The 27,240-nt window shown below is 52.7% G+C and overlaps 1 protein-coding gene across 1 annotated transcript; it reads left to right on the top strand.

The window, feature by feature from the left end:
• Positions 1-8,449: 8,449 nt before the first annotated feature.
• DISP2 (dispatched RND transporter family member 2) lies at positions 8,450-25,247 on the top strand. The gene is made up of 8 exons (XM_041738609.1): positions 8,450-8,574; positions 14,468-14,797; positions 15,079-15,108; positions 15,257-15,380; positions 15,673-15,788; positions 15,967-16,094; positions 16,423-16,520; positions 18,026-25,247. Exons 1-8 carry the CDS (start codon positions 8,450-8,452, stop codon positions 21,284-21,286), a joined length of 4,212 nt encoding a protein of 1,403 aa, XP_041594543.1. The 3' UTR covers positions 21,287-25,247.
• Positions 25,248-27,240: the final 1,993 nt, after the last annotated feature.

Raw genomic sequence — 27,240 nt, 5'->3', positions numbered from 1 at the left:
ACTCCATGAAACCATCACCACAATCAAGATAACAAATATACTCCTCAAAACCCAGAGTGTCCTCGTGTCTCTTCTAATGGCTTCTTCTAGCTCCTCCCAATTCCTACCACATTATCCCCATGCAACCACTGATCTGATGTTGTCAGTTCACATTAACTAGAATTTTACAACATTTTAGAACTTTCTAGACATAATTATACACGGTATATTCTTTTTTTTTTTAAAGATTTTATTTATTTATTCATAGAGACAGAGACAGAGAGAGGCAGAGACACAGGCAGAGGGAGAAGCAGGCTCCATGCAGGGAGCCCAACGTGGGACTTGATCCCGGGTCTCCAGGATCACACCCCAGGCTGCAGGTGGCGCTAAACCGCTCGGCCACGGGGGCTCCCCCACGGTATATTCTTTATGTCTCGCTTCCTTCACCCAGCATAGTGATTTTGAGAGTCAGGCATGTTCTGACATGTATCAGCAGCACATCCCTTTTTATTGCTGTTCCATTGAATGCAGGCCCCACAATCTGCTTATTCGGCCTATTGATAGACATTTGAGAAATGTCCAGTTTCCAATTTTAGCTACTACCAACAAAGCTACTATGAACCTTCAAGTATAAGCCTTTGTAGGACCTGTTTTCATTTTTCTCGGGTATGTTGTTTTTTCTTTCTTTTTATTTTATTAATGATAGTCAGAGAGAGAGAGAAGAGAGAGAGAGAAGAGAGAGAGAGAAGAGAGAGAGAGAAGAGAGAGAGAGGCAGAGACACAGGCAGAGGGAGAAGCAGGCTCTATGCACCGGGAGCCCGACGTGGGATTCGATCCCGGGTCTCCAGGATCGCGCCCTGGGCCAAAGGCAGGCGCCAAACTGCTGCGCCACCCAGGGATCCCTTTTCTTTCTTTTTAAATCGGACATGTTACCTTTTTAAAAATGAATGTAATGCAGTTCAGGTGCAGCCAGCCCAGCCAGGTTCTTTATCGGGAGGCCTGGCGACAGCAGGCTTCAGTTTTGCCAGCACTGGGAGCCCGACGGTTGCCTGCCGAGGCTTGGGACCCTCCTTGGTTTTATGGCGCCTCCTTCCCAGCCGGTTGGGGTAAAGGGTTGTTCCCCCTTCCCCAAAACCTGCTCCCTGCCCCTCACCCCCACACATCCTGCTTCCAGCTGCATTTTGCCCAGATAAAGGTTAGCCCATCCCCCCTGTTCCTCCACACCCTCTGCCCATGCCCCTCCCGGTGTACCCATCTCGCCCCTCCCCACCCTATACAAATACACCTGAGGGCAGACAGAGCCTCCAACTTCCTCGGCTCCTTGCTCTGTGCTCTCCGGTAAGGCTCTGCTGCCAGGCCCGGGGACAGGGGCTCTCTGTGCAGGTGTGTTGTGGGTGTGTGTGGTTGTGCTTTCTCCATGTGTGCACGTGTACTGAATTCAAATCTATGCCTCTGTTTCTGCTTGTGTGGGTGTCATCCACCTGTGTGTGTTGCTCGTGCCTCATGAGCACGGTGTGGGTCTAAGTGCCATGTGCCCGTGGATCTGCACACGCGCCTGCCCGCCTGCCCTGCCACCACTGCAGGCCATGCCCCGGTGCCTCTGCCAGGCCAGGCAGAGGGGCTCCCTGAGGGCCGAAGGGAACCAGGTGTGCAGGATCCTCTTCAGAGGGACCTTCACGCCAGCTCCTGCCCTTCAAGCGCCTTGGCCCGAATTGGGGAGAGAAAGTCCAAGGCTCATCTTGTTTTTCCTAATTGAGATTTAATTGACAGAACATAATATTAGCTTCAGGTGTCCAGCAGTTTATACCTTTTGACCCCCCTGCACCCATTTTGCATCTCCACCCACCATCACCCTCTCCAGCCACCTGCCACCAACCACTGGTCAGTTTTCTGTGTGTATGAGCTTGGGGACTTTTGAGGGGTTTTTGTTTGTTTTAGGGTTTTTTTTTGTTGTTGTTGTTGTTGTTTTTTAGATTCCACTTATAAGTGAGATCATATGGTATTTGTCTTTCTCTGATTTTCTTTGAATAAATACCCAGAAGTGGAACTGCTGGATCATGTGGTAGTTCTATTTTTAATTTTTGGAGGAACCTCCCTACTGTTTTCCGTAGTGGCTGCACCAGTTCACATTTCTACCAATAGTACATGATGGTTTCCTTCCCTCCACATCCTCACCAACACTGGTTATTTCTTTTTGAGAACAGCCATTCTGACAGGTGTTAAGTGACAACCTCATCGTGATTTTGATTTGCATTTCCCTGATAATGAGTGTTGTTGAGCATCTTTTCACGTACCTGTTGGCCATCTGTATGCCTTTCTTGGAAAAATGTCTACTCAGATCTGCTCATTTTTTAACCGGCTTGGATTTTTCCTCCTTCTTCCAACTTAACCAGGCTTAAGCTTTTCTTTATCACCCCCTTCCCTAACCCCAGCCTCAAGGATCTCTTCCAGACTCATTGCTCACTAGGGGAAAGATCAGGGGCCAGGAAGGACCATTGGCATAGCTCAGAGGCTGACCTCAGCTGAACATTTGTGGTACAAGTAGAAGCCAACAAAAATGGGTGACTCAAGAGGTGCAAGGGGTCGAGTCTGCTGTATTAGGGATGTGTGTGTGTATCATCATTTGTGCTTGCACATTCAACAACCATGTGAGTGCCAAGGAGCCCTGATGTCAGGCATTTAGTCCTTTTGTCATATACTATAGTCTGACTTAGGAGTCAGAAAAAAACGAATGTATTATATGTGCACAGGGTCCATTCTGGGTTGTTCATTGTGACCTATGTGCCAGCCCCAAGCAAGACAAATCCAGCCTTGGCACCAAGGCACATCAGCAGCTCCATCCAATGAGAGTACACTTGTTGGAAAATGGCAAACTGGCTCAGGCCCCAAGCCTCCCACCAAGTTCCAACTCTAGTGGGAGGAGGTAGGAACAGGCAGCTAGGGCCCTGGAAGGCTTTCAGTTCACTTGTGCTGAATCCCCCAGAGGCCCTTACAACCCCAACCTGCTCTTCTCTGTTCTGGGTACACTGTTCTCTCCAAGCCTCCCTTTCCCTCCTTTATCCCAGGTGTCTACACAGGGATAGGAATCTATAGGGACTGGGTACCATGGTCTGGCACGTGGTAGGCATATGTGAATAATTAACGTGACTGACATTGACCAAGTAGAATTGGGTTATATACATGATTGTGAGTCAGGGGTGGTCCAGGGGGCCAAGTATGGGGGTGTGGGATTCAGGGGCCAGTGCATGATACTCTTCATGTCCCCCTCTAGTCACCATTTGGGTGAACCCACTGTGTCAACACCCATGCCTGGCACCTACTCAGTGCCCAGCTCCATACTGGGTACCCAGCTAAGTCAGAGGGGGCACTTTTATTCCTTGAAGGGGCTGTTTGTATACATCCCTTGGAGGGAAGAAGGAGAGACTGAGGTTTAGATTACAGCAAACTAAACTTGACCTGTTGAACCATAGGTGTTCCTTTTGTCACTCCCTGTGCTTGGCTGATAAACATGGATCCAGGTAAGTGCTGTGGCTGGGAGGCTGTGGGGTGAAGAAGGAAGGAGAGAGGTGAGGGCAGAGGCAATCAGTCAGCCATATCTACTGCATGCCAAGAATGTGTGTTTGTGTGAAGGTCTGGAGGGTTCTGAAAGGAAAACAATTTCTTATATTTTATGCGATACTTTACAGTTTAGGAAACATGCTCATACATCCTTCATCTCACTAGATCTTCACTTCAGGAGTAAAACAGACAGGTGCTTCTCCCATTGTATACATGAGGCCCAGGGAAATTAAGGGTCATGCTCAGGATAGGGCTGTGGAGATATGGAAGGTCTGGAGCTCAGAACTCAGCTCTTGCCAGCTATGCCCTTGGCTCCGTTCAAAAGGAAGAAAAGACTATTCTGGGCCTCAAGAAATAGAAATATCATTAAGGAGATGGTTCCCACCAATGGATCACTTCAGAACAGCCAGGACCACTCAGATTGGTTACTGCAGAATGAGCCCATTGGACCCATAGTGGGCAAGCAGAGCGGCAGGATGGCCCAACATAAGCATACTTTGTGCAGGAAGGCACACAGAACGGAGCAAGAAAGATGTCCAAGTGGCAGAAGACATGAGCAAAGGCTGAGCTGAGACCAGAAGGTCATAAGCAGGAACCCACAAAGAGCTGAGGGTCTGAGCAGACACTGGGTTGGAAAAAGTAGGATTTGGGGAAGGGGGTGGATGGGGAGGCAGGGCGGGGCCTGTCTGGAGGTGGAAGCAAAAGAACCAGGATTCGCCACTGTGGAGTGCCTCCCTTAGTGTCATGGAATTTGGTCAAGGTTGAGAGGGCAGACAGCTAGCTGCCAGCCTGGGGATAAGAACCCTCACTCCTTCACTGTACCCTGGAAGTCTCAGCCAGCTCTTGTCCAAACAGGGTTGCACAACTAAGCTTTGTACTGACTTTCCATATATCTGTATCTGTTGTTGAGAGAAGGAATGATTGTCAGGCCGGTGACCAAGTCTGAGGAGCCTTTGCAGGGCTTGGCCGTGGGGGTGGGGCAGGGTTTGGTGGCCACAAAATCAGCACTGGGGACAGGACAAGTATCTCACTGCAGAACCAAATGAGCAAAGCTGCTTTTTCTCCTTTCCTCTCCCACAGGTCCAAAGGTAGGAAAGCTCTCCAGCTGCCTCCCCTTTCTCCGCCCCCAACTGCCAACTGCCGTGTCCTCCACAGCTCCAGCCCCCTTCCTAGACCTTCAGGCAGCAGCAGTGACCTTCCTGAAATGGAAAGTAGGGAGCAGGGTTGGTCATCAGCCCCATGGGCAGGCAGGCAGGGACACTACAGTGCTCCTCCACCCCCTGCCGGCTGCAGCCTTCTCCTGGGCTCCTCTCCTGTTTTCCCATCTGTCTCTCCCATTTCCTCACATCCCCTCCCTGTCTCAGCCTCTCTCCCGCTGCTTCCCCGCCTGTTCCATGCTTCTCTGCTTTCCTGGCTACCCCCACAGCCTCTCTGGATGGTTGGCTTGCTCCCAAACCCCAACCACATAGCAGGGCCCCAATGACCTGCCTCTGCTAGAGAAGGGAGGCTGCTCACCCCCCTTCCTCCACTGGCTACCACCAGCACACCTGGCTCCTAGGCCTGGAACTAGCCCCACCATAAAAAGAGTCGTTGAAGGAAAGGTGGGCAGGATGGGAGGTGGCTGTTTGCAGGCATCACTGAGCCTGGATGCGGAAGGGGCTTCTCTGACACAGTCACAGGAAGGCCTCTGAGCCCTCGAGCCTGTCTCTTCCTTTCCCATGCCAAGCCTTTATTGGGGCCTAGAAGGCAGAAGCTGAAGGGTTGGGACGATCCCGATCCCTGCTCCCTCAGGGCTGCCCCAGTGCCCCAGCACCAGAAGCAAGGTGGTTGGTGTCTCTCTTCTCTTCCCTGGGCCTGTGGCAAGAGACAAAGAAATTCCTCTGGCCTTGGGGCCTCAGGAATTGTTCCAGCAAAGACAGAAGATTAAGCCACACTCTTTCGGCCTCTTCTGACTGAGGCAGGAAAGCCTTGATTTTACTATTTTTATTCTTCCTGGTTTCTTGAGTCTAGCACCTGCTCAGGGACAGGCATGGGCTCCCACATGCTCCCACTATCACGTATACACAAGCACGCACATACACCTACATGCATGTATGTGTGCAAAGCAGGCATGTGTGTGTACCCACCCATGCATGTGTACATAACACAACTATTTGTATAGAAATGAGCATACACCCTTGTACCTACACACACACACACACACACACACACCTACATGCATGTATGTGTGCAAAGCAGGCATGTGTGTGTACCCACCCATGCATGTGTACCTAACACAACTATTTGTATGGAAATGAGCATACACCCTTGTACCTACACACACACACACACACACACACACACACACTCCCTCCTATAAGGAACATGCACATCTTCACCTTGCTACCTCCTACTTTTAGTCTCCTTCCACTCTTGAGCTACCTCCTTTGTCCTCCTTCTCCTACCCCTCTCCTCCTCCCCATCCCCCTCTCCTCCTCTTCTTCCTCAGCTCCTACATTCTCCCCTAACCCTGCCTCTTGTCGCCTCCTTGCTCCTAGCTCTCAGTGAGCTCCTTCACAGCCTCCCCCAGCCTACCCTCACTTGTGAGTAGTTAGCCTGCAGTTCCTAGCCTGGCAAAATCTCTAATGACTCTGTAAGGGTTCCTGGGTGAGAAAAAGGAGAAGAAAAGATAATTCTGTTCCTTAGTTACAGATGAAATAAACCAGAGTTCAGGGAGTAGGAGTCCTATCTTGGCTCAAGGAATGGAAACCAGTGAATCTAGGTTCTTCCACTTTTGTCTGCTTAGTGCTCTAGCTTTATCACTTGCTATCCCTGCCTCCCAGCTCTCCACCACCATCCCCTGCTAGTGCCCAGGAATCCAGACTCCTCTATAATAGAAGGTGAAAGGAAGGGAGTGAAAGAAGGAAGTTGATCTCAGGCAAGACTGGCACTGACCTCTAACTTTAACATTGTTCATTTGGCTTTCCACAGGGTGGCCATGGCCCAGGGCATGGTCCTGGGGGGCACCACCCCCCAGGGCCCGGTGGGCACCCCCCTGGCCATGGTCCAGGGCCCTGCACACCCCGACCCGGCCATGGCCCAGAGCCCTGTGTGCCCCAACCTGGCCCACCTCACTAAGGAAGCAGAAGAAAGAGGACACAAGAATGGGGAGCCTGCTGACCTGTCATGGGGCCTGACCAGAATCTTCTCTTCCTAATAAATAGCCTCTTAGAGGCCATGTTTTACCCTTAAAGAGCCTGTCTTCCTTCATATCCAACTTGGTACCCAGGGGGCCTGATGGTCTCTGAGTTCCTTAGTTATAAAATATAAATGCCCAGCCAGGCATTCTCAGAAGCTTGACTCAAGTGGTGCCCATAGCATATGGTTATAATAAGACCACCACTCCTTTCCTTTTCACTGCTGCCCTCTCCCATCAAACAGCCTCAACTGTGTCCTCATCACTTTAACCCCATCATATATACCTGGACCCAATGGGCCTTCCAAGGTTCTGTCTAGATGCCTCAGTTTATAGATCAAAAGCCTTCAATGGATCCCAACTGTCCAGACGTATTTCTCATCATTCCCTAAAAAGAGGCACTGAACTTTTCAGCCTCTTTAACTTTGCCTATTTCACCACCACCACCACCACCACCCCCTTCCCCACCCAGATCAAGAATACCTTCCCTCTCAGCCAGCTAAAGCTCCACCATCAATATGAAGCGTTCCCTAAAGCCCATTTAGGAAGAGAGAGGTCCTCTTTGTACACTGCCCCCACTCTGTAGTTTGCATCAACCATCACACAGGCCTGATCACACCCTATTCAGTCAGCATCAATCTACCGGCTGGCCTTTTGTATCTTCAGTCAAACTGAAGCCTCAGCCAAACAGCCAAAGCTACTCCAGGCAGGCCCACCACTCCTACACCTTCCTCTAGATTTTCCCACCTAGTGACCTATGCCTTGCATAGAGTGCTATTTGCGCATACAGTGATATTAGGGATACCTATATTCTAAACACTTGTCGGTTCTGACTCTTCCCAGCCCCATCCCTCAGCCATGGCACCTCCCTGCACATACAGCCAGCCTGCTTGCTGTGAGACCCCTTCCATGCAAATCCTACATCAGGAACCCTCTCCACTTCTCAACTCCCAGTCCTCTCACACTACCCATATCTATTCTCGCCCTCTAGCCAGGCCTGTTCCAGGCCCATCACCCACTCCCCTTCCCCACAGCCGTTCCCTGATGATAGAGCAACAAGTTTTCTAAAGTGAGTGGCTATTGGGTACCTCCCAGGCTGAAGAGGGATAGGACTGTGAATTCTCTCTCTTCCCATAGCCCATACACCACACTTGAATAAAAGAAGCCAGGCTCCAAAGCGGACGGGTACAAACCCAGGTCCAGGTCCAGACAAATGGGAGGACAGACCTAGCTTGAACAGTGTCTAGTCCCATTGGGGAGGGGGAGGTTGCTGAGCAAAGCTGAGGGAAATGTGGGACTTGGGTCGCCCGACCTCTCAACCCTCGCTTCCTGCACAGTGAAGTGCCGGCGTGGAAGTTTCTCCCTCTTTCCAGCTGGAAGAGCGCGTTTCAAGCAGCGAGGCTCTCTGCACGGTGCCTGGAGTCGCACTTCCTGGTCTCTTACGGGAGGATCGATGTCCCCCTGGGAAAGGCCGGCCAGACTCCTCACAGCAGCTCTGGGACCTGGCCTGGTCTTAAAGACCTGGTCTTAAAGACCGCAAGCCTCCAGCGCCGGGCGTCCGCGCCGCCGGGAGCCTCGGTCCCCGCCCCCCTGGTGCCGCGCCCATTGGCTGGGCCCCTGTCGGCCACGCCCAGCGATCTGTCCGACGCATGCGCGGGAGCCCGCCGCCGCCGCCGCCGCCGCCGCCGCCGCCGCCGCTTCAGCACCAGCGCCCGGACAGCGGCGCCGCCCGCGGGCATGGACGCGGGGAGCGGCAGCAGCAGCGGCGGTCCGGCTCCGGGTGCGGCTCCCGGCCCGGGTCCGGAAGGGGAGCAGCGGCCCAAGGGGGAGCCCTTGGCCTCAGACGGCAGCTCCCCGGACAGGTAGGGCGGACGGCTCCGCACACCCCGCTCGCAGACCCTGCCAGCACCCGCGCCCCAGGTATCCCCGTGGCCGCCATAGTCTCCCTCATTCATTCCCCAGCCCCTCCCAGGGCTCCTGCCAGCGCCTCCCAGCTACCGGCCCCCTGACCACGCCCGCATTCTACCGGGGCCATTCTCTCTCCCCGTACCCCCTGCTGTCAGTCCCCACTCGCTGTTCCTACCTCACTTCTTACGACCGGGGTCGGGGGTGGGGAGTTCCTCCGGTTCCTCCTCCGGAGCCCCGCCCTCTAGGCCCTGCCCCCGCATCTTCTCAGGAAGCCCCAAGCCCGCCGACCTCAGTCTGAGTTCCAGCTTGTCAGTGTGCTCAAAGGTGCGCGGACGGCATGGACGGGAGGATCCCCAAGGTGTGTGTCCTGGGGAGGGCAGGCACTTGCCGCCACGCCAGGGACGGTCTTTGTCCATCACCGTCCGTCTCCAGTCAACCTCCATGGCCGGCTGCGCACGTGTCCACGTGTCGGCTTGAGTCCCCGCGTGTGGCAGCTATGGGCACTGGCTAGAAGTGCAAGGGTGGGCTGGCTCTGCGGCTCAGGCTGCAGTCAGTACCATCCCTGAAGGAGTTCCAGGCTGGCAGGACCGAGGAGCACCTCACTCGGGGCCCAGATCTTGGTGCCTCTCCTCCACCTTCCTCCATATGTGTGAGGGAACAGCCCAGCCAGGTAGGAATATGGCGCAATTTCTGTGCCCTGCCTGGTCCGCCACCCTCAGAACCCCTCCCCTGACATGACACTGCCTCTCCCTCTCCTGCCTGGACTGAAATAAGAGGCTTTCTTTGGGGGCAAGAAAGCAGAGGTGAACATACCTCTACACTGCCCCAGTTGTGATGTACATTCTATACCTCAGACCAAAGAGGAGGCCCCACAAGTAGAGAAAAATGTTTTCTTCCCTCTATTGTTAACACATCGGTCTGGATAGAGTTAGCCAGACTTGGTTACTCTGAAAGGCACAGAGCTTTCTTCATGGGAGTGAGACACAGGATGGATGCATTCCCTGGACCAGAGGGCTACCTGGGCCTACTGACTGACCAAAGAGCAAGGGATGAGCAAGGCAGGGACAGGACAGGGCAGAGTAGGAGCTTGGGACCAGGAATATCCCTAGAAGGAGATGGAGAGTCCTTTGCTGCCTTGGATATTTCATCAGGGATATGCCTTGTCTGGTCTGACCATTTCCCCTGCACATGGGGGTCATTCTTGGGAACAGGAACCACTTGCTCTCCTTCAGCAGCTCTCCGGGACCTCTGGCTTCTCTATGCACTTCTCCAGAGACCCTGGACACTAATCAGGCAAAGGTAGACGGTTCAAATCAAGAAATATAAATATGTTCCTGCTGAGCTAAGTGATACTCCGGGGACAGATAGACAGTTAATAGAACAGTGAATGGAACCCACATGGTTCTTTACTAATTGATTGACTCCAGAGCAATTTGAAATAGTTCATTCTCTGGTTTTTAAAATTATCTTTTTATTTTCCTAGTGGCATGAAATGCTCCCTCATCTGTCTTGGCCTCTCTGTGGAATCACATGGATGTCCATTTTGCTATGTGTCTGTGGCTCTGGGGTGCAGTTAAGGCACATGTACATTTACCTCTCATGAGTCTCCCAGTGGGGGCTCTGTATCTGGGGCCCTGTCAGCCAGACCCTGGCTGCTTTAGTTTTGGCCACTTGAGGAAACCTGTGTCACCACTTTCCATCCCCCTGCTTGCCTGCCCCAGTCACTTGGGTTATAGACCAGCCTAAGTTCCTCACACTTGTCAGACCCATAGAATTGAAGGGGTAAGAATGAAAGCCCCCTGGGAAGAAAGCAAGACCTGGGGTGTTTAATTTGTATTATTATTATGTCTCCTGAGAACAGAGGGCAGCAGGAGCTGGCAGGAGAAAGCTTTTATTCTCAAAAGAGTTTAGCTCTTCTCCTTGGTGGTGGGGAGGCGGGGGTTTAGACAAAGGCCCAATTCCACAGCAGCTGGGATGTGGAGGGTTTAAAATTCTGCCACATTGACAATGATGGGCACCATCAAGAAGGATGAGATTTGGGAGCAACTGATCTTAGGTCCCTGGAGAAGGATAAGAGGGGTTGAAAAGAAGAGGCTGGGGCCAGGGAGACCCCAGTAGAAGCAAACCAATGGTAGAAGGCTGTAATCCTTGTTGAACAGAAGCCAGCTAAAGAACAGCGTAGGCTTATGAGCTTTGGCGGACTCGTTAAAGGGGTGCTTTTTTTCTCCTCCAGCACCCCCATAGTGCTAGCTACCCTTAATGGAAAAAAAAAAAAAAGCAGTCCAAGTGGAGCAGGTGAGGAGCCTGGCTCCTAAGCAAAGCCCAGTACTCAGTCAGTGCTCTAAGGCCATGAGTAGCTGGAATAGACACCCTGGCTGCTCCACCCTCCTGACCCCTGGAATGCAGGCTTTGCTTCAAAGAAGTAGACCAATGGGTGTCTGGCTGGCTGGTCAGTGGAGCATGCGACTCTTGGTCTCAGGGTTGTGAATTTGAGCCCCACCTTGGGTGTAGAGATTACTTTAAAAATAAAATCCTGGGGCACCTAGGTGGCTCAGTCAGTTAAGTATCCAACTCTTGATCTCAGCTCAGGTCTTGACCTCAGGATGGTGAGTTCAAGCCCCATGTTGGGCTCCACACCCTACTTTAAAAAATAAATATTTAATTAAATAATTAAATCTTGGGGTGCCTGTGTGACTCGGTCAGTTAAGCATCCAATTCTTGATTTCTGCTCAGTTCATGACCTCAAGGTTGTGAGATCAAGCCCTGCATAGGGCTCAGTAGGCAGGGAGCCTACTTAAGATTCTCTCCCTCTTTCTCTGCCCCTCTCTTCCCACCATGCTCCTTCTCTCTCTCTCTCTCAAAATAAAATGAAATAAAATATCTAAAAATAACAAATCAATAAAGGACAGACCAAGACTAATGGGTCATTTTCATGTCTTCAGGATAACCCAGACCAAGAGTGGTGCCCAGCGTGTGTAGGTGCTCAAAAAAGACCTGCAGAACAAAAACCTTAAAGAAGTAAATGTCCACACTTATGCACATAAACCCAGACCATTCATACAGCTTTTCTTCGGCCTATGGGGATGGGCCAATAAGGTCTTTTATTTGCCAGGACACTGGTTGCTATATCAAATTTATGGGCCATCTGAGGTTTTGCTTTTTTTTTTTTTTTTTAAAGATTTTATTTATTTATTCATGAGAGACACAGAGAGAGAAAGAGAGAGAAGCAGGCTCCATGCAGGGAGCCCAATGTGGGACTCGATTCCGGGACTCAAAGATCACACCCTGAGCCGAAAGCAGGTGCTTAACTGCTGAGCCACCCAGGAGTCCCTGAGGTCTTGCTTTAGAACAACTTTGGTCAAATTCTATTTTTCTAAATGTTGAGTTAATTAAAAAATAAGTATCAGTGATTTAAATCATGAGTTCAAATTCTTTATTTTTATTTTTTATTTATTTATTTATTTATTTTTTAAATTTATGATAGTCACACACACAGAGAGAGAGAGAGAGAGGCAGAGACACAGGCAGAGGGAGAAGCAGGCTCCACGCACCGGGAGCCCGACGCGGGACTCGATCCCGGGTTTCCAGGATCGCACCCTGGGCCAAAGGCAGGCGCCAAACCGCTGCGCCACCCAGGGATCCCGTGAGTTCAAATTCTGATGCAGCTTTTGAATAAAAGAAAGTATTTATAATTATATATGTAGTGAGATTCTCAAGGTGTGAGAAGTTCTAAAATGGAGATCTATTATCTGAGGCCTAGAGAGGTCAAATTGTAAATATAAATATACTTATTTTTTTAAAAGATTTTACTTATTTATTCATGAGAGAGAGAGAGGCAGAGACACAGGCAGAGGGAGAAGCAGGCCCCATGCAGGAAGCCTGATGTGGGACTCGATCCCGGGTCTCCAGGATCATGCCCTGGGCTGAAGGCAGCAATAAACCGCTGAGCCACCCGGGGCCACCCTAAATATACATCTTAAACTACATGCTCCCTGTAGCACTGAGTGCAAGAACAGGCAGGAAAGCAAATGTGTCTTCCACATTCCAGGCTCCATGGCAGGCATGTCATGTATGTTAAACCAGTTAATTCCTGTACCAAACCTGAGAAGAGGCATGATCATTATACTCTTACTCAATAGACAAGGATACCAGCACTCCAAAAATTGTGTGTCTTTCCCAAGGCCCCAGAGCTAACAGGATAATAGAGCCAGGAGCCCACCTCCCCATTTTGCTCTCAGCATAAGGGTCATTTCTTCCCACACTGCTATGCCACCAGCCATCCTTCTGGGAGGAAGAGGAAGAGCTTGCCTATTCTTTCCAGTTCCTCTACTCAGTTTCTGGGCAAAAACCAGCCTCTCTGGACAATGTCTACCTCACACCATGGCTGGGGGGCACCTGGGTGGCTCAGTGGTTGAGTGTCTGCCTTTGGCTCAGGTTGTGATCCCAGGATCCTGGGATCAAGTCCTGCATCAGGCTCCTCGCAGGGAACCTGGTTCTCCCTCTGCCTGTGTCTCTGCCTCTCTCAGGAACTTGGTTCTATGGCCATCTACTCCTGTCCTAGGTATGGCAATCCTGCCCCTGAGTGGGACTCCGCCTCCCCCCGCCCCCCCCCCCCAAGGAGTGGGGCTGGGTTCATGCACTGAATACTGCCCTCATGAGTAATTTTGAAAGAAGTATCTATGGCCAACTCCTCTTTGGCAAGTTCTTTTGAGGTCCCGACTCCCTCTCCTAGCTGTGCACACTCTTGCAAAGCAAGACCTTCTGCCCCATGGCCCAAGGGTGGTGGAAGGGCAGAACTTGCCTCCGCTAAACCTTCCCTGACTACCCTTGCCCCTGTCAAAGTTGGGCCTTCCTCTGGGCTCCTTCAGCCCTCTCTGACTTCCTCTCTCACAACACTCAACATGCGGGACTGTTGTCAACATCTCCCACCTACTATGAGTGCCTAGAAGACAAAGATGAAACTTACTCATCCCAGCGCCACCATTAGTAGCCCATCTAGTGCTCAGTAGTCACCCAACAAACATTCCTTGGGCACCTTCTGAGTGCAGGGCACTGTTCAAGGCACTAGGACTACAGAGATGAACAAAGGCATGGGGCCCTGCTCTCCCAGAGCTTACATTCCACACAAGAAGCAGGCAGTAAACATGACCACTGTATAATGTCCGGTTGTGGCAAATGCTGTGAAGAAATATGAAGCAGGGTAGCAGGGTAGAGAGCTGTCAGGTGCTTATTTAGAAAGGGTAGCCAGGGAAGGCTTCTCTTAGAAGGTGGTAGTTGAACTGAGACTAAAGGGAGGCTGTGAGCCATGCAGTTATCTTGGGGGAAAGCATGCTGAGGTGACAGAGGAGAAAGTTCAAAGGCTCTAAGGTGGGAACAAGATTGCCGGAGGCACTCAACAAACATCTGCCATGAGAATGAGCAGGGGATAGCCCCAGAAAGAGCTCAAGACTGCAAGTCAGACTGGGTTTAAGGCCCCGCTCTTCATGTCTTGGTGAACCTATTTTCACATCTATAGAACAAGGAAAGTATTTCCCCTGTAGGGTTTTTGCGAGGAGTACATAAGATCACATATGTAAAAGCACAGTGTCTTGCATGTAGCAGGCTGCCAATATTGTTTTCAGAGCATATGGACAGATGAGGGAAGGAGACAATGGTGCCGAGAGGTAGGGCTGGGAATGGATCGCTAGAGGCTGCACCCTCCTCACCTCTTCCCCAGGACTAATAAGCCAAACAACCCTGAGTCCCCCTGCCCCATCTCTTGTCTCAGCCTACTGAACAATGCTGGGGCATGGGGTGGCCCACCCCCACCCCCTCTAACCCCATCACCCTTGTCTCCTCTCTCCCCAGGTCCCAGAGCAAGACCGTGGCCTCTGAGGCAAGCCCAGAGAAAAGCTGCTGCCCCCACAGTGGCCCCCTTGAGGACCCTTCTAGTTCTTCAGAACCCCCACCAGCAACTTCCACCCTCCAGCCTGTGCGCCCAACCAGCCCCTTGGCCCCTGCACACTTCACCTATCCCCGGGTGCCACAGGAATACCGGGGGGACAGTTCCCTGCCGGGGCTTGGGGACCGGGCAGCTCTCTGTTCCCATGGCTCTAGCCTCAGTCCTTCCCCAGCCCCCTCACAGCGAGATGGGGCTTGGAAGCCACCATCTGTGCAGCACCATGTGGTCAGCGTCAGGTAAGGAGGGGTCCCGCAGCCTGCAAACTCCCACTGGAAGATGAGGCTGGGCTTAAAAGTGGGGTGAGCCCCCCGGCTCTGGACTCCTTCATTAAAAGGCACCCCAGGATGTCCCATGCCTCTGATGGAGGAGGCAGCCTGGATGGAAGAGGCAGTAAGGGTTGGAGCTTGGGAGTAGAACAGCCTGAAAGCGTTAGTACCATTTTCCTCAGTCCCCACACCCTACCACCCATCCTACAAGAGGGCTCTGACAAGCAAGTGTCTTTTCTTCCCTTCCACAGGCAGGAACGGGCCTTCCGGATGCCAAAGAGGTAGGCCTGGGCCTTCTGTGGCCCCCTAGGCGTGACTAGGCTGGTGCCAAGTTTGGCCCTATCACCCCTTTTTGGTGACTCCGAAGCTCACCACACCCTGCTACCACACCTAATACCAATTCCTGTGGCTTCTTTTCCTCTTTCCCAGCTATTCCCAGCTGATTGCCGAGTGGCCAGTGGCTGTGCTGCTGCTGTGTCTGGCTGTCATCCTCCTCTGCACGTTAGCTGGACTGTTGGGGGACCGGCTGCCCGACTTCTCTAAGCCCTTGCTGGTAAGAGGTTAAGGGGAGGGACAGGGACCCCCCCCCCCCATGCCTGGCCACCTCAGCTCTGTCTGGGGCAGAAAGTTGGAGCAATCCAGATGGAGATGGGAAGGCAATGGTGGGCTCTTGACCCCTAGAGAGCATTACGGAGATAATACAGAGGTAATACTCTCGTCCAACAATCCAGAAAGGTGGGCTGGCCTTCCCTGCTCCAGGGACCCAAAGGGGCAGAGCCAAGAAGGCCCAAATGGAGCAATCCTCCTTCTGCCCACCTGATCTTCTCTGTCCTCCCCTCCTGCAGGGATTTGAGCCTCGAGACACAGACGTTGGGCGCAAGCTAGTAGTCTGGAGAGCACTGCAAACCCTCACAGGCCCCAGGAAGCTGCTTTCTCTCTCTCCAGACCTTGAGCAGAACAGGTAGTGGGTTTCCATCTTTCCACCGTTGAAGGAAAAGGGGGAGAGAGATAGGGCATCGGGTGACCTCCCCAGATGCAGATCAGAGGGATTTGCTGAGGTCCCCTGGGAAGTGGTGTCTGACCTCCTCTGAGCCCCCATCCCTTGATGGTGCCTGGCATAGCTTTTCTCTCTACCTCAGCTCAAACCTCCATACCACTCTGAGCCCCACACCCTGGAGCAGTGCCCAGGAGGGCTTAATCCGGCCTCGAAGAATGGTGGAGCCCTTGGAGGACAGAGGGCAGGACAGCTTCTTCTGTGGCCCACCTGGTAAGCTGCAACCGGCCAGTTCCTGCCTTTAATGGTGGTCCCCATCATACCTACTGGAACAGAGGGGCCCAGGAGAACAAATCTGGGCAGACAGAAAAGGAAGGAGGCCGCTGGCCATGTTCAAGCCAAGGAAGTTGGGTTACAGTTGGGAGGCTGAGGTAGGTCTCGGGGGCTGGGTTGGGGGCAGGGCCCCAGATAGGGCAGCTGGGCACACCTTTCAGACCTCTGAGGATCTGAATGAACCTCATATGGCCCTGGGTAAGCAACTTCCCTCTCGTGGGCCCAGGACCTGATGCCAAAGAACTGAACTCTGGGGGGTGTGTTGCAGAGAAGAGCTATGCACAGCTGGTGTTCATGTCCACCTCAGCGGGCAGTCTATGGAACCTGCACGCCATCCATTCCATGTGTCGAATGGAACAGGACCAGGTGAGCTGATGGAGGGGGAGGTGCCAGAGGTTGGGAGGGGCAGGGGCCATAAGGACCTCAGGGACCTAATCCCCAGGAAATACAGCTGAGCCAGGACCGCCAGGGTGGACTGGGGAAAGAGTATTCCCTGCTTAGAAAATTATTCCAACCCTGTTGAAAGGCTCCAGACTGGGGTGGGGAAAAAAGAGTCACTGTCTTTAGAAAAGCCTAGACATAGCCAAGACACAGAGACTATGCAGAGCCTGGGATTTTCAAAATGTCCAGAAAAGGAGCCTCAAGATCTGTTGAGGAGGCCCCACCCCAAGGCCCCCAGGTTCCATCAACCCAAGCAGTGCCAATCCCATCATGCTAACTGGAGAGCCATACAGCATAACATCTGAAGGAAGGTTTGCTGTGAAAAACAGTGTAAACAGCACGGAGTAGCCCCAAGCACTCCACACAAGTGTATCTGAAGTACCAAGACACTGGTTAGGAACATGTGTCCTGAAGTCAGATTCCTGAATTCAAGGCCCGTTCTTTTTTTTTTTTTTTTTTTTTTTTCTTAAGATTTTATTGTTTATTTGAGAGCGAGCAGGGGGAGGACCAGAGGGAGAGGGACAAGCAGACTCCATGCGGAGCACAGAGCCCCACATGGGGGGGGGCTCAATCCCAGGACCCCAAGATCACAACTGAGCCAAAATCAAGAGTTGGACATTTAACCGAATGAGCCACCCAGGCGCCCCAAGGCCAGTTCTAATACTCCCTAGCTGTGTGACGACTACAGGCATGTTCCTTAATGTCTCAGTGCCTCGGGCTTTGTATATACAAAATACAGAAAATAATGGTACTTTTCTCATAAGGATGTTGTGACAATTAAACAAGATAGAATTTGCCATAACGACTGGCAATAGAAATCTCTCAATAAATGTTGCTATGGTCAGCATGATCTCAGGCCCAAGACCATAGAGCCAGTTGGTAGTGAAACAGAGCCTCTGATTCCCAGGCCAGTGCCCTCCAGAACTGTACCAGCTGTTGTAATGTGTTATGTCAACAGCAGGTGGGACAGAAAAGAAGGCATGAGGTCCGAAAAAGAAACAACCCTGTCCCTCAGAGGGTTAAAGTGGACAGAAGGAAGGGGCAAAGGCTTGGCACCGGCCCTGACCCTGGAATGTTTTGGCTCCCACTTTTCCCACTGTTTGTTTCCAGTTCCTGGGACCCCTGACCCATCTGTGGCCGACACTTCCACTTCCACTCCCGGCTCAGGCAGTGCAGAATTGGGGTGCATGACCTGCAGGGGACTTAGGGCAGGACCTCAGGCAGTATTCCTGAGGCTCCTCTCTGGTAGAGTCAAGATGTAGCCAGGAACCAAATGCAGCTCTGAGACACACCATTTCTGCGGGACGATCAAGATGCCTCTCTGCCTCTGCCCTATAACCTGACAGGAGGTGAGAGGGCCTTGGACAGGGCTGTGGAAGCTGGGCCCCTGCCTTGCCCCTGAGCTCTCTCCTGCTGTGTGTGCCATACAGATCCGCTCCCATACCCACTTTGGGGCTCTGTGCCAGCGTACGGAAGCCAACAAGTGCTGCCCCAGCTGGTCCCTGGGCAACTATGTGGCTGTGCTCTCCAACCGCTCCTCCTGCCTGGACACAACTCAAGCGGATGCAGCCCGAACACTGGCCCTTCTGCGGGCCTGTGCCACCTACTACCACCGTGGTGCCCTGGTGCCCTCTTGTCTGGGCCCTGGGCAGGACAAACCCCCTCACTGTGTCCAGGTTCCCACCAAGTGCTCCCGGAACAGTGCCATCTACCAACTCCTGCACTTTCTGTTGGACAGGGACTTCCTGAGTCCCCAGACGGCTGACTACCAGGTGCCCTCCCTCAAGTATAGCCTGCTCTTCCTGCCCACTCCGAAGGGTGCCTCCATGATGGGCATCTACCTGGACCGCCTGGCCACCCCCTGGGGGCTCTCTGACAATTACACATCCATCACTGGCATGGACCTGGGCCTCAAGCAGGAGCTGCTGAGGCACTACCTGGCCCAGGACACAGTGTACCCCTTGCTGGCCCTGGCTGCCATCTTCCTCAGCATCGCCCTCTACTTGCGCTCCCTCTTCCTCACACTCATGGTGCTGCTGGGGGTGCTGGGCTCCCTGCTGGTTGCCTTCTTCCTCTACCGAGTGGCCTTCCGCATGGCCTACTTCCCCTTCGTCAATCTGGCAGCCTTCGTCCTGCTCAGCAGCGTGTGCGCCAACCACACCCTCATCTTCTTCGACCTGTGGCGCCTCAGCAAGAGCCAGCTGCCCTCTGGGGGACTGGCCCAGCGCGTGGGCCGCACCATGCACCACTTCGGCTACCTGCTGCTGGTCTCGGGCCTAACCACAGCGGCGGCCTTCTATGCCAGCTACCTGAGCCGCCTGCCAGCCGTGCGCTGCTTCGCCCTCTACATGGGCACGGCCGTGCTGGCGCACCTGGCGCTCACGCTCGCCTGGCTGCCAGCCTCCGCCGTGCTCCACGAGCGCTACCTGGCACGCGGCTGTGCGTCCCGGGCGCAGGGCCAGCGGGGAGGCAGCGCTCCCCGGCGACTAGCGCTGGCCCTGCAGCGGCGGCTCCGCGGCCTTCGGCGGGCGGCGGCCAGCACATCGCGCCTGCTCTTCCAGCGCCTCCTGCCCTGTGGGGTCATCAAGTTCCGCTACATCTGGATCTGCTGGTTCGCCGCGCTGGCGGCAGGGGGCGCCTACATCGCCGGCGTCAGCCCCCGCCTGCGGCTGCCCACCCTGCCACCGCCCCGCGGCCAGGTCTTCCGGCCCAGCCACCCCTTTGAGCGCTTCGACGCTGAGTACCGCCAGCAGTTCCTGTTCGAGCGGCTGCCTCAGGGCGAGGGCGGCCACATGCCCGTGGTGTTGGTGTGGGGCATCCTGCCCGTGGACACCGGCGACCCGCTGGACCCTCGCAGCAACAGCTCCCTGGTGAGCGACCCTGCCTTCTCGGCCAGCGGTCCCGAGGCCCAGCGCTGGCTGCTGGCACTCTGCCACGCGGCTCGGAATCAGAGCTTCTTTGGAGCCCAGCCGGAGGGCTGGCCCACGCTGTGCTTCATGGAGGCCCTCCAGCGCTGGGTGGAGAGCCCTGGTTGCGCCCGCCTGGGGCCTGGCCTCTGCTGTGGCCACGCGGGCTTCCCTTGGGCACCCCAGCTTTTCCTGCACTGCCTCAAGATGATGGCTCTGGAGCAAGGCCCCAACAACACCCGAGACCTAGGACCCCGCTTCGACACCCACGGCAGCCTGGCTGCCCTGGTTCTGCAGTTCCAGACTAACTTCCAGTATAGTCCAGACTACAGCCAGACCCATCATTTCTACACTGAGGTCAGCCACTGGCTGGCAGCGGAGCTGGGTAGGGCACCTCCTGGCCTCCACCGAGGTTGGTTTACCAGCCATCTGGAGCTGTACAGCCTGCAGCACAGCCTGAGCACAGAACCTGCTGTGGTGCTGGGCCTGGCTCTGGCGCTGGCCTTTGCCACGCTGCTGCTGGGCACCTGGAACGTTCCACTTAGCCTGTTCTCCGTGGCAGCAGTGGCAGGCACCGTACTGCTCACAGTAGGGCTCCTGGTTCTCCTGGAATGGCAGCTCAACACTGCAGAAGCCCTCTTTCTCTCTGCTTCTGTGGGCCTCTCAGTAGACTTCACCGTGAACTACTGTATCTCTTATCACCTGTGCCCGCACCCTGATCGCCTGAGCCGCGTGGCCTTCTCACTGCGCCAGACCAGCTGTGCCACAGCAGTAGGGGCTGCAGCCCTGTTTGCTGCCGGTGTGCTCATGCTGCCCGCAACAGTGCTGCTCTATCGCAAGCTGGGCATTGTCATTATGATGGTCAAGTGTGTCAGCTGCGGCTTTGCCAGCTTCTTCTTCCAATCTCTGTGCTGTTTCTTTGGGCCAGAGAAGAACTGTGGGCAGATCCTCTGGCCTTGCGCCCACCTGCCATGGGATGCTGGAACTGGGGAGCCAAGTGGGGAGAAGGCTGGCCGCCCACGATCAGGGCCAGTGGGAGGGGCGCCGGGATCCTGCTCAGAACAGTACGAGCTACAGCCCCTTGCCAGGCGCCGGAGCCCCAGCTTTGACACCAGCACGGCCACTAGCAAACTGTCCCACCGGCCCTCAGTACTCTCAGAGGATCTACAGCTGCATGATGGCCCCTGCTGCCCCCGGCCCCCACTGGCCCCGGCCTCCCCAAGGGAGCTGTTCCTGGACCACCAGGCAGTCTTCAGCCAGTGCCCAGCCCTGCAGACCTCCTCTCCCTATAAGCAGGCTGGCCCCAGCCCCAAAACCCAAGGCAGGAAGGATTCCCCAATGCAGAAAGCTGAGCCTGTGCAGGCCTCACCAGAAGCCTCCACCCACTCTCCCAAACCCAAGGCTGTGGAGCCTCCCGATTGCCTCTGCTCCTCAGCCAGCACCCTGGAGGGGCTCAGTGTCTCTGATGAGACCTGCCTGAGCACCTCTGAGCCCAGCGCCCGAGTACCAGATTCTGTGGGTGCCTCCCCAGATGACCTGGATGAAACTGAGCAAACAGTACCCGAGCGGGGCCAGCTGAATGGGAAGCGGGACACCCTATGGCTGGCACTGAGGGAGACCGTGTACGACCCATCACTGCCTGCCTCCCACCAGAGCAGCTCGTCCTGGAAGGGCCGTGGGGCGCCAGGAGATGGCAGCCCTGTGGTGCTGCCCAACAGCCAGCCAGATCTGCCAGATGTTTGGCTCCGCAGGCCCAGCACCCACACTTCAGGCTACAGTAGCTGAGGGAGGCCGGATTAGGGCACAGAGCCGGTCAGAGGTGACCAGGCAGCCCAGACTGGAGCCGAATGGCATGCATCTCCCCACGTCAGCATGGAGAGGTTTCACCTCCGACCTGTGGATTTTAAACCCTGCCACATGTTTCAGCCTTCGTCCAGGCTGCTGCTTACTCTCCACACCCAGAGGATTCAGTGGGGAGGATCTTTGGAGAGAAATGTCACAACCTCACGTTTCGTGGCTTGCTGAGGTCTCATCTGTCCCTGTAATGCCAACCAGGACCTCTTGGAGGGGGAAGGCCAGGTGTGTAGCTCCAGGTATTAGGGGTAGGCTGACCTGGCCCCCACGCCAACTGGGAGTAAGGAACCCAGTCCTTGGGACCCTGCCAGGGCACCTCTCCAACCAAAAGAGCCCTGAGGAAATTCAGGAGCCTCCGGGACCTCATACCTTTCAGGGGCTCTTTATCAGGACACTTACTTCTCTTTGGGGGTGCTTCTCTGGGCCAGGATTAGGCCGAGGCCTCTTTCCTGAATGGCCCTACCCCATCACGCTCCCCAGTCTGACCAGAAATTTATCAAGGCTGGGCCGAGATGACTGCTGGGAATGAAGCAGGGGGAGGAGGGCCAGGCCTCAGAGTATCTCTAAATTGCAGGATAGTCCCTCACAGGGAGCCCCTCTGGCACAGGAAGAGTGCTCCCTCCTGTAAACAAACAATAAGAATCCTTTATATCCTGCACCTCTTAGTTTACAGAATTCTTTACTTGCATACCCATTGTCCCTTTGGACTCTCACCATTCACTACGGGGCAGCCTGCAATTAGCCAGGCCCTTATGCCCCTAATTTATAGGTCAAGTCATTGAGAATAAGTAAGGTTAAATGATTTACCCACAGTCACAGAGCTTGTAAATGGGAGAGCAGGTCTCCTGGCTCCCTCCACCACTAGAACTCCCACTCTCCTGGCTACCTGCCCAAGGGACATTGCCTGTGGCTAACCTGCTGGTTCATCTCACCGGTGTCTCTGAGTACACTCCTACCCTTCCTCTCTTCAGATCTCTATCTCCAGACAGAGCTATACTCTGAGCAAGCCGGGAGTTGCTTTGCATCTGCTTTGTGCTTCCCTCCAGATCCACTGAGAACCTACCCACATTGGGGCATCATGCCTGATCTGATTTCCCAGGTTCAGGGCCAGGGACATGCTTCTTCCATAGCCAGGGTATGGAGCGCCTCTTCCAGGAGAGGCACTGAAGGCAGAAGAGGTCCAACAGAATTCACTGAAGGCAGGAATTCAGGCCTGCCCTTTTGGGGAGTGTGTGAGTCTAAAACTATTCCCCAGGTCAGGGTCCCCGGCTTCCTATGGACAAGTCTGTGGAGGTACTCGGCGGACCAACAGGTGACTCTTCCTCCCCAAAGCAGAGTCTCTCTGCAAGGTTTTATGCCATGTCAGAGCTCATGGCACTTGGAACAAGTTTACTTAAACAGCCACTCTGATATGGTAGTACAAGGAGACAGAGGCACGGAAAGAACATTCAACATCTGCCCTCAGAGAGCTCCCACTCTATCTGGGGAAACAGCTCACACATATACACAGGGTCAGATGGGTCACTGATGGCACCATGCAGTGTGGGCAGAGGGCCAAATGCCTGTCACCATCAGAACTGCTGGAGGTCAAGTACCCAGGATGAGGAACCAGGAAGGCTTCCTGGAGGGGAGACAGCTTGAGCTTGCCTTCAGAAGTACAAGTGTCTCAGACTGTACCTCAGTGATCATTCGTTCTAACAGTTTTCAAACTTGGTAGCCTTGGGACCCTTTCTTCAAAGAACCCTTGTGTGAAAACACAGTATATAAAACAGATTAAAAGCAGCTACTCTGGTGGGTGCCAGGTAAGGGTATACAGAGCCAGCTCAGCCTCACTTTCTACTATGCCTCACGAGGGCCCTGGGGAACCCCTCAAGTTCCTGGCAGCTCCACAGAATGTGGTGTGAAAACCACTGATCCAGGCCATTTTACAGATGAGGATCACAGAGAGAAAGGGATTTTTCTAGGGCCAAATAGTCTGTGACCAAGCTGGAGGCAAATTAAGAGGTGTTTTTGTTCTTCTTTTTTTTTTTTTTTTTTTCTATATTGTTGAGACCTACCTCCCGCTCAAGTAGCCCCTGAGAAGTGGAGCAGAAACCCCAATGACACAGAGCTAAGACCACGGGCAGGAATGACAGGATACATCGGCTCCTTTACAAGTTAAGAAAATCAAACCCCTGACACCAGAAAGCAGAAGCAGCGACTAGGACTTAACTTGGACCTCTCCTCTGGGAGGTCTGCTGGGACTCTATCTTCATGTCTAAGTAGTTCCACCTCTCTGGCCTGGGGCTGCTCATCAGGGTCTGGCTTCTCTACACCATGGACCATGTCCTTCTGTACCGCACAGCCAGGCCGAAAGAGCCTTGGTCTCATCTGAGACAGTCAGCCAGAGGGCGGACAAGTTGAGCCCTTCTTCCTGAGCATGAGCAGAAGTCTGGCCTTGACTCAAAAGAGAGACCAGCATCTTAGCTGCTTCTGAGCAGCTCACCAAGGCTCTTCTGCCCTGTATTGTGGGAGGGCAACAGGGGCCTGGACCACAAAAACCTGCTCCTCCACACCCTCTTTTGTGTCCTGCAAAGGGAGACATGTCATCTGGGACTGGAGCTTCAACACTTTCCCTGGACACAATCACCGAAATAAAAGAGAGAGTACATAGGGGTGGGTAGGGCAGGCATCAGGGATTTGGGCACACCCGAGGATCCTACTCAGAAATTTCTGGGTCCCATTCTTGCAGGTGACAGCCACAAAACCCTACAGGAAGACAGATGAGCCAGAGTAGCTGAGGTACTGACTGGATTTGTTCTGCATATCACTGGGCCCAAAAGACTGGAAGAACCCAGTGGTAATCTAAAACATCGCCTCACAGCTAGAGTGGCCCATACCAACAGACAACCCATATCTATGGATCATCCAGCCTGTCTCGCTGGCCCCAATTTTGGAAAGCAGGATTGAAAACATTTCCAAACTCCTGTGAGTTCCAGCAGACCTATTCACTTTATTATTATAATTGGTGGTTCCAATGAGTATATGGCTGAGAAGCATGCTGACGTAGGGGAAAACCAGTTAAAGCATTCACATTTGCTCTGAATTCAAGGAACAGTCTCTTAACACTGAGACACTTTAAAATAGAACTACGTTAACACCCATTTGGGACTTAAGGTCATTTCCTTTATTTGTACCACAGATCCTTGAACTCACACTCAGAGTATGAGTACCTGTGCTGTACGTTTTTAAAATGTAACTTGGTATACTTTGTTACTATGGGAAAACCCATCCTTCCACAGCTGTGGCGCTTTGTTGACTGGCAGACTCTTGGATTTTAACTAGCACATGGCATATCTGATGCTATGATATTTAGGCAATATCCCAGCTTGAGCCTGATTCTGTCAGAGACATCTCACAAGAGATTTACAAACCAAACTTCCTCAGCCCCATCTAACTCATTCCATTCTCCCATTGCATGACAGGAAAGGGAGGCAGGTGGGAGGTATCAGGAAAGAAGATTCATTGGTTTACAAGCTTCATCCGTTTATCTGGAGAGTTTCCGATCTTTTCTTCCATGGTGGCCTTATCTCAGCCTTTGATAATACACGTAGGCAATGACAAGCTCTCTGACACCCCATGCCATCCATCAAGATGCCATCCATCAAGATGCCATTGGCTGGGGGATAGAAAATACAGGCATTCCTCATCCTTTCCACCCACACTCTTGTTCGTAGGGACAATGATAACTCAAGGTCTGGAAGTGTTTATGCTTAAGAGAAGAAATTGTAACTCAGTTCAGTGGGAAGATGAGAAACAAAAGAAAGCCATTATGTGTTATGTAAATGATTGGTTGTCCAAAGCCACTCTGCTGAAAAGCCCTGGAAGGACCTTGATAAAATTATAATCACTATCAGGCCTCTGTGTGATCATTCAATTCTGTGCCTTTTTCATTTAAGAATTCAAATTCAATTCTGGTGCCTGGGTGGCTCAGTTGTTGCGCATCTGCCTTTGGCTCAAGTCATGATCCCAGGACCCTGAGACTGAGCCCCACATCAGGTTCCCTGCTCACACGGAGCTTGCTTCTCCCTCTCCTCCCTGCTTGTGCTCTCTCTCACTATCTCTCTCTCAAACACAAATAAAAAAATAAAATCATTTATTTATTTATTTATTCATTCATTCATTCATGAGAGACACACACACAGGGAGAGAGAGAGAGAGGGAGAGAGAGAGGCAGAGACACAGGCAGAGGGAGAAGCAGGCTCCATGCAGGGAGCCTGATGTAGGACTTGATCCAGGGACTCCAGGATCACGCCCTGAGCCAAAGGCAGACGCTCAACTGCTGAGCCACCCAGGTGTCCCCAAACAAATAAAATCTTAAAAAAAAAAGAAAAAGAAAGAAGAAAAGGAAAGGAAAGGAAAGGAAAGGAAAGGAAAGGAAAGGAAAGGAAAGGAAAGGAAAGGAAAGGAAGAAAGAAAGAAAGAAAGAAAGAAAGAAAGAAAGAAAGAAAGAAAGAAAAGAATTCAAATTCAAGAGTGAAAGGTTGGGCAGCCCGGGGGGGGGGGGGGGGGGGGGGGGGGGGGGGGGGCTCGGCAGTTTAGCGCCACCTTCAGCCCAGAGCCTGATCCTGGAGACCCAGGATTGAGTCCCAGGTCGGGCTCCCTGTATGGACCCTGCTTCTCCCTCTGCCTGTGTCTCTGCCTGTGTCTCTGCCTGTGTGTGTGTGTGTGTGTGTGTGTGTGTGTGCCTCATGAATAAATAAATAAAATCTTTAAAAAAAAGAGTGAAAGGTTGATACAGGATGCATATTAATCACATTTGTTTGAACTGAAAGATGGCACCAGACTTTTCTGATAGACAGTCAATCTGGAGGGGCATCTGGGTGGCTCAGTCAGTTAAGCATCTGCCTTCAGCTCAAGTCATGATCCCAGAGTCCTGGGATCAAGCCTCACATCTGGCTCTTGGTTCCTCAGGGAGTTGGCTTTTCCCTTTCCCTCTGCCTGCCACTCGCCCTGTTTGTGCTCTCTCTGTCAAATAAATAAATAAAATCGTAAGAAAGAAAGAATAAAGAGAGGAAGAAAGAAAAAGAAAGAAAGAAAGTCAATTAGGGGCAGTCTGGGTGGTTCAGTCAGTTGAGCATCTGACTCCTGATTTCTTCTGGGGTCATGATCTCCTGGTCCTAGGATCAACCTGGTACAGCTCCATGACCAGGCAGGAGTCTGCTTAAGATTCTCTCTCTCTCCCTTTCCTCTGCTCCTTTCCACTTCTCTTTCTCTCTCTCTCTCAAATAAATAAAGCTTTAAAAAAAAAGACAATCTGACTTGGCTGTGGGTATAGAGGTCTATCCTATGGCTTTGCATGTAAGATACATGGTGGGCATTTTCCAAAAATGGAATGATTTAAATCTGCAGCTCCATGGTTTGAACAAAAATACATTCAAAGTACATATACAACTTCCACTTGCAGACAAGATGGAGTAGCAGGGACCAGATTTACCCTCCTTCCTGAAACAATCAACTAAACATAAAAACTATGAAATGACAGTTTTCAAGATGGTGGACATCAGATAACAAAGGACAGTGATCTCTGAGAGACAAGAAACAAATGAGGTAAGCCCTATGATTGCTTCAGCTTACTGCTTAAGAGAGTTTCTAAGACACACAGTGGGGGTGGGGGAGAACCCAAGCAGGGCCATGCAGACTCCCTGAACTGAAGAAGAAAGCTCAGAGTTTGTGGCAACCCAAACTAAAGTGCTCAGAACAGACTGCTGGAGAGAAAAAAGGTGCATAGAGAATTCTGGAGATCTGTAAAGAGCCGCCCTTGACTATTCAGCAGAGCATTACTCATCATGTAAATGTGAGGAAATTACTTGAGGTTAAGGAAAGAACCATCCATTGAGAATTTC

This window comes from Vulpes lagopus, chromosome 2 (assembly GCF_018345385.1).
Source record: "Vulpes lagopus strain Blue_001 chromosome 2, ASM1834538v1, whole genome shotgun sequence".
In the NCBI taxonomy this organism is placed as follows: Eukaryota; Metazoa; Chordata; class Mammalia; order Carnivora; family Canidae; genus Vulpes; species Vulpes lagopus.
This window is presented reverse-complemented; position numbering and strand designations above follow the sequence as displayed.

Coding starts and splice junctions, on each gene's coding strand:
- DISP2 (XM_041738609.1), top strand. CDS start 8,450: ATGGACGCGGGGAGCGGCAGCAGCAGCGGCGGTCCGGCTCCGGGTGCG. Junction 15,381..15,672: donor ACTTCTCTAAGCCCTTGCTG/GTAAGAGGTTAA, acceptor CCCCTCCTGCAG/GGATTTGAGCCTCGAGACAC. Junction 16,095..16,422: donor CTTCTTCTGTGGCCCACCTG/GTAAGCTGCAAC, acceptor GGTGTGTTGCAG/AGAAGAGCTATGCACAGCTG.